Here is a 13574-nt window from a genome sequence, read left to right as displayed (position 1 = left end):
ATTTTAGGAGCTAGAAGTTGGTGGACAAGAGTAGATCCGAGTTCTACAGAGGTTGGAGCTTCTTTCTTAGGTAAAAAGCTTAAAGCTTTCCTTGTCATTTGTGATTTGTGCTTCTTGGACCAATTTTTAGGGTTTTTGGTCCCAAGGTGGAGACTTTATGAGAAAATGGTCTCCATTGACCTAGATCTGCCATATTTCAGGATAATATGAGTTGTATGTTCATAAAAATCCAATCTTGGACATGAATATTGAGCCATGCATGAGATCTAGACTTTATGAGGAAGAAGGAAAGGTGTTAGAGTGATTAAGGACCTTTACAGCCATGCAAAGGCTTAAAGGTCTCGACTTTATGGATTAAGAGGTCTTAGAGAAGTCATATCCGGAGTTTGAGTTTATGTCTTAACCATTTAAGACCAAAAGCCAAGAAAGGCTGAAATTGAGACTTACGCTGGGCGTAACTCTCAGAATGTGCAGCGTAAGGGGTTGAGACCCCGATTATGGATCACCGGCATACGCCCCACGTACAGAGATGGTACGCGCCGTGTACTACCTCCTTTTGACTTTCGTTGACTTGTAGGGTTTTGGTCAACATTTGGACTTTTGGGTCAGGGAGGGGTAAAATGGTCTTTTACCCTTCTGTAGGATTGTAGGAATGGATTTAATTTAGCCTTTGAGAGCCATTATTTATTTGAGAGTACTGTTTATGTGATTAGGCGGGGGCTAGATCAGTGTTTTCGTGTGCAAGGTTATCCGAGATACCCGAGGTGAGTCTTCTCACTATACATTACTTAGAGTGGTATTTATGTGTAGACCGGAGGGTCTTGTATGCTATGTGTATGTATGAGATTATGTGCATTGTGTTATATGTATGCTATTTGTTGAATAGACCGGGCCGGAGGGCCCAACGATATAGACCGGACCGAAGGGTCCAACGACACAGACTGGACAGAAGGGTCCGACGAGCTATGACCGGGCCAGAGGGTCCAACGAGCTACGGGACTGGAGGGTCCCGCTGAGACACATCGACCCAAGGGTCATACTGTAGCCTCGAGTGGCATATGTATTGTATGTGGTATTTTGGGGAACTCACTAAGCATTTATGCTTACAATGTTATGTGTTTCAGGTACTAGTGATGACCGCGGGAAGGCGCCGGCATGATCCGTACACACTCATGGAGTTTTATTTCTTGAGATTCCGGGATGTTTTGTGATGATACCATTGGAAACATTATGTTTTAATATTATCTTGTGATTAAAAGTACGTTTTAAAAATGAAAAATTGTTTTGGAAATTTACGTTGTTACAGTATATGTCACATGTAACAATTGGTAAAAGTAGGTCAAAGTTCGTCAGTCAAACCACCACGAACACAAATGTAAAATGACCTATTGTATAGTATTCTTTGTTCTTGAGTGCAATTGAAGTCATTATATTTCAATTTTCATAAGGAATACCTTGAAAATTCTCAAAGTTGACAGTTATTAACAATCAAAAAACAATTCACAAAATGAGTATTGATTAATGCCTTAAAAATAAAATTTTATCATTAAGTACATTTGAGAACTATAGATAAATTATTTGAATTGATTATGTTCACCTGATTTCGTGGATATAAATAACATCCAAAATGGAGATCGTATGAAGAAGTTACGCCCATTTTAAGTTATAAAATAAGTATTTATTTGATTTTTCTGAAACAAACTGTGCACTGCTTCGTTTGGAATAGCTACAAACCTCGTAAAAAAAATTTTGGGCATGTTTTTGAACTCAACTACGGTCTATTATTTTATTTCAATTTTATTACATTTTTAATCTCGGCGAAAATCAGATTCGTAAAATCTGTCCAATCTGAAACAATTAATCACGAAACTTTAAACGTTATTTCTCGGAGTTCTATATATCATTATTGAATTCCTTCTGCATTTTGGGAATCATCACGACCGAGAAAATAAGAAAACACTTTCGAAAAAGATTATAGGATTGAATAAGCATACGAGGATCGAGGAAACGAGAATGGAAAACATCACCAAATCTTGAAAAGTACCTTGCATATACTTTTTTATCTAGGTAAAACTTCTAAACATCTAAGAAAATCTCCATAAATTTGATCTAGTACATAAGAGATCCTAGGAGTACAACCAAAATCTTTCCAAAATCATAAGAATACTTATGCATGTGTGAGTATATGTCGTGTAATTCTTAAAACCCAAGTATCTACCTAAAACTATATCTCCCATATCTTGATTTAAAATTAGCTACATGTGCTAGAAGATCATTTTTGTACAAACCAATAAAATTAAGATCACTCAATATCTCTATCCCTCACTCACGATCTTCCTCACCCTCTCAACTCTTTCACTATCCCGTCTCTTATTGCAATGGTAACGAAGAGGTTTGCTGGTAATCATCATCAGCCATTCCAACCTCATCCTCCCTTCTTTCTTCGACAAATAGCAACAACCAAACACCCCCTGAAGATCGATGCTCCCTTTTGCCTACTCCCCTTCGTGTTTTCTGCTGATCGGACCAGGAAGGAACCGCCAAGAGGCCGCCGGAGCAACCCCTAGTTGCGACCGTTGATGGCATCCCTTGCTGCTTTCATTTCCTTTTTTCCTTCAAAACAATCAAGCACTGGTGGTGCTCCCTTCCTTGCACAATCGAATCGCCACCACCATAGCCACCACTACTATCGACGACAACCACCGCTGCCTCCGATTTCCCCTCTTCTTTTCTCGATCGAACACCACAACACTACCCCACCTGCCATCGTTCTACCTCTGGTATGCTTCACCGAGTTTCCTCGTTGCGACTGCCGCCGAAGATCGTTTCCTCCCTTCCTCGCAATTTTCCCAGCCACCACGGGCCGGTCCAAACGTATATGGAGCCCGGGGCAAAAAGAAAAAAAAGGTCCTTTAAATACAAATATAATAAAGATTAAAAAAAATATCATTTATTCTTCACTATAAACGCGTTCAATTAACAATAACAAGCAAGCCAAATTGTTTATGTTTTGAGCTAGTTTGAGTTTGAACCAACTTTAGGCCTTAAAAATCATTTAGGTAATATATATATATATATATATATATATATATATATATATATATATATATATATATATATATATAGCCAATAAATTTTGGGCCCCTGGAGCCGTGGGCCCTAGGCGGTCGCCCAGGTCGCCCACCGTCTAGACCGGCCCTACGGCACCACCGGAGCTCCAGTTGACTTCCAGTTGACTGCTTCCGTTCGCATTCCTTTTTCCTTTCCAGATCAATTTGAAGACGATGACCTCCCCTTTTTGTTGTGTTTAGCTAATTAACCCAAACAACCCCACCTCACTTGTGTTAAATGATCAAAAACAACCCCCATTGGTTTAAGTTATTACCAAATCAGCCATTGTTTGTATATTTTAAGCAAAAACAACCCTTTCATTGTTTTAAAAGATCAAAATTGTCCTTTTTAATTTAAGTTATTACCAAACAGTCCTTACGGTTTCTAAAAATTAAACACAACAGTCCCTTTGGATTTAATTTATCATGAAAATAGTCCCTTATGTTAGTAAAATTACAAAAGAGCCCTTCCATCTATTTTACATGATTTAAAATAATCCATTTTGATTTAAATCATTACAAAAAACCCATCCCTTTAGTTTAAAATATTACAAAGCGGTCCCGGTGGTTTGTTTTAGCTCAAAAATGTGTCAAATTGTGGTTTCTCACGTCAAACCTCTCAAAAAAGAACCAACTCCGAACAAATCAAACTCATGCTTGAAGGGTGAGTTTCTATGGTCCCTTTAAATTATTTATGGGGGGGGGGGGGTACAAACAAATATATTATATTATAAGTTTAAAACATAAGTATTTGAACTTATAACATTTATGTGTCATGTTTATAGGTCATTTACAAGCTTTAATTACATATATGTCATTTTTATTTATTTATAAGTTTTATTTACATATATGTCATATTTACTTATGTTTATATGTCAATTACATTATATGTCATTTAATAATGACTACAGTAATAATCTTGTCACAAAATATATCTATAAACAATTTATGTTAAATTGCTACATAAATTGGTTTTTAGAGGCATATATGTATTTTAATATATAAAAAGAATTACTATTTTGTAATATATGCTTTCTTGTTATTATTAGATATCAAATTAATTATAATAGTTCAACACATATTGATTGAAGACAAACGAACAATAAGCTGCACCGCTAGCCCTTTCTGGATGGCAAAACCAATTATTTTGAAAACAACATTTGTGGATCTTGGAGATATGACATTAGAATGCATGACCCGTTGAACTATATTGAGGAGCTCCACCGCCTCTGGTGCGAGAAAACCAAATGTATCGAATGCAAAAAGGTACAAACACATGTTGATTTTCTATACATGTATTCTCGTGTTTTACCACTTTGCACACAACGACTTTCAAAGCGGCATGCCCTGTTGTGAACCCCCCGCTCCTCAAACCAACGAGAGGAGAGACCCCAGTAAGATCCACGCACACATGCTTCCCTCTTATCCATCCAAAGACCAAAATGTCAGCCGGTCTAAGTGTGGACCTTCCATCCTGCGGGTCCATCAAAAAGTTCACTGGCGCTTCTTTCTTCACAGAAATACCAGCATGCCGACAAACATCAAAAAGAACATCCCGAACCACATCATGTCTGTACTTGAAACTAGGGAGCTCTCTACAATGAACCGCGTGTTCCCCAAAGGTATCCAAATATGTCTTGCGGCAAACCGGACATATCTCGTCAATTGGGAATAGGGGAATCATGAGGCTATAACGAAGGATAGTTCAGTACTCCACATGAGACATATGCTGGCCAAGACCATCAATAAGGATAGTTAGCAGAAAATCCTGAGCATGAGGTGCCCGCAGACACTCAAAGACTGCTTTCTGTCTGACAGTCATGTCAAAGTCGACTTCCATATCTTGGACGATTTTGCTAAAAAGGGCACACGCCAAAGCTTTTTGGGATTTGGGGGGGGTGTCCTTATTAGTGAAATCGATACAGTCAAATCCCGGAATCGTATCGCGAAGACAAGTCGTAACACATAGGTAATCCGAGTCCATACCAAATACGTCACTGTCACGTAAGACGTGGTCTTGTAATGCCCAAGATTGGGCCCTCGAGGCTACAAATGCATAAGAGGAAACCTCGTATGCCGAGTACAAACCCAAACCACCGAAACGAATAGGTAAGGAAGTCAGACGCCACTGAATGTCTCCAAAGAAGGGGCCTCCACATACCACCGTATCCTCGATAGACCTGCGCAATCCTTTGTCAAAGAACAAAGCTGCCTCTTCTATTATACCGGCTAACATGTCCTTAAACCAAATAAAAGTTTTGTAATGCCCATACATGATCAGAGCAAAAGGAGCTCACTCTACGGGTCACATAGTTGTGGAAGAAGACTATCAAATCAACAACATTGACCGCTTTCTATATGACCAACCCGCTAATAAACCATGTGTCTCTGCTAACCGCCCCCTAAGTAGCTTCACCCAAAGAAGGTCTCCCTATATCTGTAGATATTCATTTTGTTATTTCAAAAATAATAAGTATATGTACATACTTTGACTATGTTGAGAGCATAAGATGTACATACAGGCTAATTAAATGAATCGAATATACATCATATAAAACTTAATTTGAATTGTTTATCCTTAAATTATATATTGAAGATTTGTTTTTATGTTTTAAACTATTTATTTCACTATTTTATATTATAAACTATTTCTAATAAGATCTTACTGTTAACGTTTTGCAAGGGAAAAAAACGATGATATAGGATCCAATCTTTGATAGCCTTAATTAAAAGTATTGACACGAGTGAGAGTACTATGATGCAAACTATTGACACGCGTGTTCGAACATTGAACGGCCTTCTATTATTATATGTCCCCACTACTGACCAACACAATGCCCTCCACCGACGACAGCGACTCCTCGCCGGAGAAGTTAAAACTACGCTATCACCGCCGGCAAAAGCCGACGAAAATGTCTTCCAGAGTTCCTCAAACTATCGTCTTATCACGCCGATAAGTCCTCCACCTCTTCCGCGACGTCGTTTCGTTATATCTTATTTCTATCCTTGTCGCTTTCAACCGTTCCCATTATAAATTTTGATTCCAACCTTCGATCAGTCAAACACCAGTGACGCCATGAATAAGCTTATCTACTCATTCATCTTCATCGTCTTCGTTTTCTCCTCGGAAAGGTACTTTCTTTCTCTCTTTCATGCTGTTCGACCTTACAGTGATTGGAATTAAAACCATGTCATTTATTTACTTATATTTGGTCAAAAACAAAAGAGTCTGACATTCGATTTCGTGTTCTTAAATTTAATCAACAGAAATGGGTTTATTTTTGGTCTTATTCATATGGGTTCCCTGAATCAAGCTGTAAAAGCTTACGATAATAGAAACTTTGTCTGATTATTTGATAAATAATTGTAGAATAGCAATACCTTTTTCTTGAATTCGATTAATTCAAATGTGGGGTTTGCTTTCGGTTCTAGTGATCTAGCTGACATTAATTTTGACTTTCAAGAATCACGATTAGTTTCAAATACGTGACAACACTAATCTAATGGAAGGATATCTTTTATTTTTTGTGCGAAAAACAGTGAAAAAACTGAATCTTTTATGCTACTTTAAACGGGTTTGTTCTTGAATTTGATTTAAACACAGCCGTTTTTCCCCCTTTAGCTCAAAATGAGAGTTGCTTTAGCAATTCATAATATCGAAATGAATAAGAGTTGATGGTTTATGGATAATTAGTTTATGACAACATTAATCTATAAAACGAAAACTTAGGGGGTGTGTGTTTAACGTGCTTTTTTGGAAATACGAATTACATAATCAGTTATCAGTTGTACAGATTTGTTATTTCTTGTTTTTGAAACAACTACTTTATAACTACTTACGTTTCTTGAAATCCTTGTCAATTTGGTATAATTTGAAAGGAATGCTCCTCTTTAAGCATAAGTTGAAGTTCTAAATCTTGCTTTAACTGCAATGTGTCTTTTTCTGTTTGGTTTTGGATTATGCGTTTGTTGTGGTGGATTTTTAATGTTAACATGATTTAAGATGCTCGATTGTATAATTATTAGAAATATATTTTTTTTTGTATCAGGGTGTTATCAGAAATCCATGCTAGCATACCACCTAGAGGTTGGAATTCATACGATTCGTTTTGTTGGACAATCTCTGAAGACGAATTTCTTCAAAATGCTCAACTTATTTCACAGAAATTGCATGCTCATGGCTATGAGGTCTTACCAATAATCCCTCCATCCCATAAAGATTGAAACTTTTCCATTTTGGAGTAGTCCCAAGTTATAGTTTCCTATTTTCCCAATTTCGTCATCACAAAAAGATAGAAGATATTGATATGGGCTTCATTAATTTCTCATTTTCAAAAGGGTGTTCTAGATATTTGATAAATAGTCAAACGTCTATATAAAACTATGAGTTTTTGGCCCATCAAAATCACAACTTTTTCCACTTTTGAAAAATTTGAAGTTACAATTAGTCAATTACCAATTTGCCCGTTGTCATCTTCACAAAATGTGTATGATGTTGATGTGTGCTTCTTTCCTTTGTGATCATTAAAGGGTATTTCAGAATTCAGATATTTGATAAAATACTCAAACATGTCTCCAAAATGACATCCTTGAATTTAACAACCATTTCCAAGAATCATCCATTTCCATCGAAAATCGATGTTATAACTCTACCGCTTTGTGATTTCTTGATTTTGATAAAGGGTATTTCAGACTTTCAATAAAATAGTCAAATAGCTCTCCAAAAACGATATTCTTGAATTAACATAAGCATTGTTGTTTAAACCCTTTCTCTTTGTGATTTCTTGATTTTGTTACAGTATGCGGTTGTGGATTACCTTTGGTATAGAAAGTTAGTCCCTGGTGCTTATGTTGATTCGCTTGGATTCGATGTGATTGATGAATGGGGGAGGATGAGTCCGGACCCACGTAGGTGGCCTTCATCAAAAGGTGGCAAAGGGTTCAAAGAAGTAGCCAAGAAAGTTCATGACATGGGTTTGAAGTTTGGGTTCCATATTATGAGAGGCATAAGCACACAAGCCGTGAATGCAAACACCCCTATCTTAGACATTACAACGGTATTACTCCTAAAATTTTAAGCTCAAAAGATGAAATATTTTGTTTGATTTAAAGTCACCATTCATTATCTATATGTAGTTTTATCATAAGATTACATTCGTAGGATGAAGTTTAGTTTTATGCTCTTCATTTGTTAGGAGAGGGGTAAATTGTAGGGAGTAGCAATGTACTTTTCCTTTACTAATATAGACAGTGTACTTTAATTACTACCCATGAAAATTGCAAGAGCTCCCGTTTCAAGGTTTCGTAGTTATGGGAAGTTTCCCAAGTTGCTATTACAATGATTCACTCAAAATTACAAATTGTGATGAGATGATTTTGGTTTACAAGATTCTTTTATATTATCATCTTTGAAGGGCATTTGAGTATTTTAGACATTTGATAAATAAAATTTCATAGTTACGACTTACAAGATTGATGATAGCGATTTTGGTTCACAACATTCTTTACTTATTGTTTTTTAAGGCTTATTTCAAACATTTGATTGATGGTTGAGTACATTCCTAAAAGTATTGAATCAAAATGGAAAGATGCATTTTTTTAATACTTATTTAGGTCGACAAGATTCTTTCTTTTGCTATTGTTGAAGGGTATTATAGACATTTAACTAACAAAACACTTCCCTAAAAGTGTGTGCTTGGTCAAACATGGCAATTTCATGCAATAGTGGGAGCATATTTTAATCGTCTTTCTTTGAAGGACATTACAAGATTCTTGATTTGGTTATCGTTGAAGGGTATTTTAGACATTTGACTAATAGCACACTTCCCAAAATGTGTTTATATAAACATTATTTGAATTATGAATAGGGAAAAGCATACACAGAAGCCGGAAAGGTTTGGCATGCAAAAGATATAGGATTGAAAGAGAGATCTTGTGGTTGGATGAAAAATGGTTTCATGAGTGTGGACACTACATTAGGAGCTGGAAGAGCCTTTTTAAAGTCCCTTTATCATCAATATGCTGAATGGGATGTCGATTTTTGTAAGTTTCTCACTATTCTTTAAATAACACTTCTTCCATCTTCTACACTAGCTCCATAACCTCATTATAGAGAGAAATGATTTTGATGCGAATACATAAGATTCCCTTATTTTGTCATATTATTAAAAGTATGCAAGACATTTTCCCAATGGTCATACATTTTTAAAGGGACATTATGTTTTAACTCAAATTTGCAATTTCACGTTCTTGACCTTCATAACAAGAAACATGTTCTAATATAATGGTTGCTTGTGTTTTTTAACAGTAAAACACGACTGTGTGTTTGGTGATGATTTTGAGCTAAGTGAGATAACGATTGTTTCAGAGGTACATGAATTTATCTCCTCAAAAGCTTGTGTGTGCAAATGACATAAATGCCCTCTTAACAAATAACGATTGCAGATATTGGAGGGGCTTAATCGTCCAATTCTTTATTCACTCTCACCTGGAACAAGTGCCACACCAGTCATGGCTCAGCAAGTTTCAACCCTTGTGAACATGTATAGAGTCACTGGTGATGACTGGGATAATTGGGGAGATGTTGCAGCCCATTTTGATGTTTCAAGGTAATGTGTATACATTGTTGACTTTTTCAGTCAACCATATTATTTTCTGAATTGAAATTTGTTATGAATCAAGTCGTAATTTAACAACATTTCTATTTTTCTACTACTTGTTATGAAGTCGAACCAAATCCAATTTCGTCTCTTACAGAAATTTCAAACAATTTAAACGAAGTTGATTTCCAATTAAATATAACCCAAGTCGTATCATTTTTAATTAATTTGGAAAATTTTCTTGTTTCTTAGAGATTTTGCAGCTGCTAGTATGATAGGAGGTGGAGGTTTGCTCGGAAACTCATGGCCTGATTTAGATATGCTTCCACTCGGATGGCTTACTGACCCTGGTTAATTTTCGTTCTCAAAATTTTTAATTTCATAAAAAAAAAACAGATCTTTTTCTTTTAATTTGTAAAGAGCTAATGAAATACCAAATCGATTAATTAAGTTTTATTTGTAGGAGTCAATGTTGGTCCACACAGGTTGTCGAGACTTACTCTAGACGAGCAAAAAACTCAGGTGGGTTTGATTTGGTTCTTTCTCTAAAGATAATCGAATCAAATTTGTTCATTCTTTTTTTAATTTTGACCTTCTTTGACTTTTTACAATTTGCAGATGACTTTGTGGTCAATGGCTCGATCGCCTTTAATGTTTGGAGGAGATATGAGAAAGCTTGATGATGCAACTTATCAACTAATCACAAACCCAACACTACTGGAAATCAACTCTTTTAGCTCAAACAATAAGGAGGCATGTTTTACTATTTCCACTAATTCCTTTACTTAATTACTTGCTTCAAAAAAGGTCAACTTTTTGTTTTTGAAACCCGTATTCGACCTAGAGAACTTCAACTTTTTATCTCCAAATTTTTGTAATTTGGAAGTTGAAGGGTAAGTAAGTAAGTTGACTCTCGAAAGTCAAACTTGGTCTAACAATTGTATCTTGTTGTCTACAGTTTCCTTACATTACCAACACGGCTGAATTCCAATTCTTGAAACAAGGTCCACACTTTCAAACTAGAAGTCTAAAAGACACGGGTGCATCAGAAAAACTCATTTTAGGGCTCTCGAGTTGTCATGATTCCAAAGCCAAAGGGTGGTTTGTGAGAGCAGTTGATGCGGATCTTGAACAAGTTTGTTGGAGATGGCCATCAAGAACCAAAAATTTCGAACCTTTTTGTCTCTACAAATCGGACCCTCTTTTACAATCGTAATTTTCTAAACCTCTTTCATGTGTAGAGCATTCTTTTTTTCTGATAAAAAAGATTATTCTTCCGGTAACCCCTGAGCTGGCCCACACTGTTTGCCCTAGAACCATCATGTGAGAGGTAAATCAGGGACACTCTGGCTAGCATAAGGGCCCAATAGCCAGAAGGAGCCCAATCCACATTGGAATTAAAACTCCCACACTGCAACTACTGAGACTCGAACCTTTCGGGGAGAAGAGGGTTATTTTAACATAAAGGCCAATAATTTATTGATGCTAACTTTTTTTTTTTTTTTAGAGATGAAGTTACATATAGAGAAAAATATCGAGGGAAGCTTCACCTACATGCAAGAAATAGGGATGGGTTTTGCTTTGATACTTCATCCAAACGGAAACTTACTTCAAAGGAGCATAAGAGAGCATCTTTTTTTCCTTGTAGGCCGGATGCTAACCAGGTATGAGTTGGAACATTAAACACCTCTTAGGAGGTGAGAGAGCTAATCTTTTATATCGATAAAACGTGATGCATTATTTGATTGTTGATTTTTTGTTTTTAGATGTGGGAGCTAAATAGCAATGGAACACTTGTGAATAGTTATTCGGGTTCATGTGCTTCTATCAAAGAAACAAAAGCCAATGCGGGTCCCGGAGGAGTTCGCTCATGGATTGCAACCGGAAAGAAAGGTAAATGTTTAAAACTTTAAATCACTTTTACAAGATTCGGTTTTTGAACTTAAATGATCACTTATGTATTGTAGACACCATGTGGACACCTCATGAACATCTTTAACATTTAGTTTTGTTAACCTATTCATATCATCAACCCAATATTGTAATGTTTCAGGAGAGGTGTATCTTGCTTATTTCAATTTGAATACTTCAAGAACAATTATTTCCACAACAATATCAAATCTCTCAAAGGCATTTCCTATGATAAATTTCGGCTCGTGTTCATGCAAAGAGGTTTGGAGTGGGAAAGATTACGGGTCACTACAACATTCACTCTCGGCTTCTGTTGAGTCGCATGGTGTTGCCCTTTTTATCTTGACTTGTTCTTAGTTTTCATGGGAAACACATATTCTATTTGTGTTGTATTTGCATTGTGGATTCTTGAATTCATAAACAGAAATTCAATGTCTTTAAGTAGTTCAAGAAGCTTGATTTAGATCCCCAAAGGGGTTTGTTTTGCGGTCCCTCGACATTATTTGCAACCATCTAAAGCAACAAGTGAAGCCATTTAAAATTTTAGTTTATGCTTTTAGAAACCGACATGCTTTAAAATTAAAATTCAATCTGTTATAAAATTATTTAATTTAATTGTTGCACTTATTATAGAATGCAAAATAAATATAAATACAAAATCGAACGGCTAAGTCTCGTGTTAGACATGATTCTCGTAAAGTAAATAAGTTCACTGAAGTACATATGACATTTTGAGCAACAACTGCATTTTGGCCTTTTGGAGATGTAAGCTTTACCCCTTAAGTGAAGTGCTATATAAAATAAAAAAAATTAAATTAGTGGATTTAAAATTTAACATTTTGTTATTTTAAAATAACATTTTTTAATTAATTTGTTAAGACTGAGAATTGTGGATAACAAAAACGACTTATCTGTAAGAAATTTTATTATTTAAGGTTGGGTTAAAATATATGAAACTATAAATGGCAACACACAAATCAGTTTTTATGTGTCTGTATAGGTTATACATTTTGACTCAGAATGTAAAACAAAAAAACGAAGTTAATGAAAGATGGAGGAAATTTAATTTATTATTACTCAATGCCCAATAAATAATTAAGAATTAATTTGGTTAGTTTACTATTTATTATTAATTTAATAAATACTTAGAAATTAACATGACAATTACTTATTAAGAGTTAATGAATAAATAAGTGGAATCAATTATGCTTAAAAGAATTAAATTGATTATTTTGAATAATTAATAGATAATTATAGAGGATAATTACCAAGGAATGAAATTAAAATTTCTAAAGGATTGGATTTTCCTCACCTATATAACAGCAACAGGGCATCAAAGGCATCTCATAAAACCTTAATTCGACATTTCCTTGCCGAATTCCTCTTCCCTTTTGTCCTCTTGATCGTTGACTTATAGAAACTCACAATGTTCTTTTGTGGTTGATTTTCTCATACTCCACAACTAGGGTTCTTGCTTTGTTGGCTTGTTAAGGGATGCGATAATGTCAGAGGGACTATCGTTTGGTTCCTTGATCTTCCAACAACTAGTTAAAGGTAATCCTTAACCTCACTTTTAGGGTTATGGTTGTTTTTAATTTAAAAAAAATCATGATCTAATGTTTAATCATAAGTGTTCTAGTTTTGAAAGACTATGTTATTATTTGCTTGATTGATTATTTTCATATGAACAATAAGAACACCTTATGAATCTACAATGTTATCAGAGCCATTGATTCTTGTTAATAACACCTAGAATTTGTTTCTAAAATTTAATGGGTAAGATATTGTACACATTGTTTGGGAAAGCGTGTGTATGAAATATATACATTAGGCTTTCGATCCAGTATAATATGACATGAAACGAATTCTTTTATTTTTTCTATATGTTTGAATTAATTTCCCCTTAATTTTGATTCTATTATGATTTTTGGCTTTATGTTTCGGCATGAATTCA

General features: G+C 35.3%; 1 protein-coding gene across 1 annotated transcript; it reads left to right on the top strand.

Annotated features, from left to right (window-relative positions):
* Positions 1-5907: 5907 nt before the first annotated feature.
* Positions 5908-12111, top strand: LOC145066113 (Melibiase family protein). The gene is made up of 13 exons (XM_079013293.1): positions 5908-6242; positions 7160-7298; positions 7910-8167; positions 8978-9152; positions 9418-9479; positions 9555-9718; positions 9962-10059; positions 10173-10231; positions 10328-10462; positions 10668-10921; positions 11217-11373; positions 11476-11602; positions 11763-12111. Exons 1-13 carry the CDS (start codon positions 6187-6189, stop codon positions 11975-11977), a joined length of 1899 nt encoding a protein of 632 aa, XP_078869419.1. The 5' UTR covers positions 5908-6186; the 3' UTR covers positions 11978-12111.
* The last annotated feature ends 1463 nt before the right edge of the window (positions 12112-13574 follow it).

Source organism: Lactuca serriola, chromosome 8 (assembly GCF_051521515.1).
Source record: "Lactuca serriola cultivar US96UC23 chromosome 8, Lser_US96UC23_V15, whole genome shotgun sequence".
Lineage (NCBI taxonomy): Eukaryota > Viridiplantae > Streptophyta > Magnoliopsida > Asterales > Asteraceae > Lactuca > Lactuca serriola.
The sequence above is the reverse complement of the archived record's forward strand: the minus strand, read 5'-3'. Positions and strand labels throughout refer to the sequence as shown.

Coding starts and splice junctions, on each gene's coding strand:
- LOC145066113 (XM_079013293.1), top strand. CDS start 6,187: ATGAATAAGCTTATCTACTCATTCATCTTCATCGTCTTCGTTTTCTCC. Junction 9,480..9,554: donor AGATAACGATTGTTTCAGAG/GTACATGAATTT, acceptor TAACGATTGCAG/ATATTGGAGGGGCTTAATCG. Junction 10,060..10,172: donor CGGATGGCTTACTGACCCTG/GTTAATTTTCGT, acceptor TTTTATTTGTAG/GAGTCAATGTTGGTCCACAC.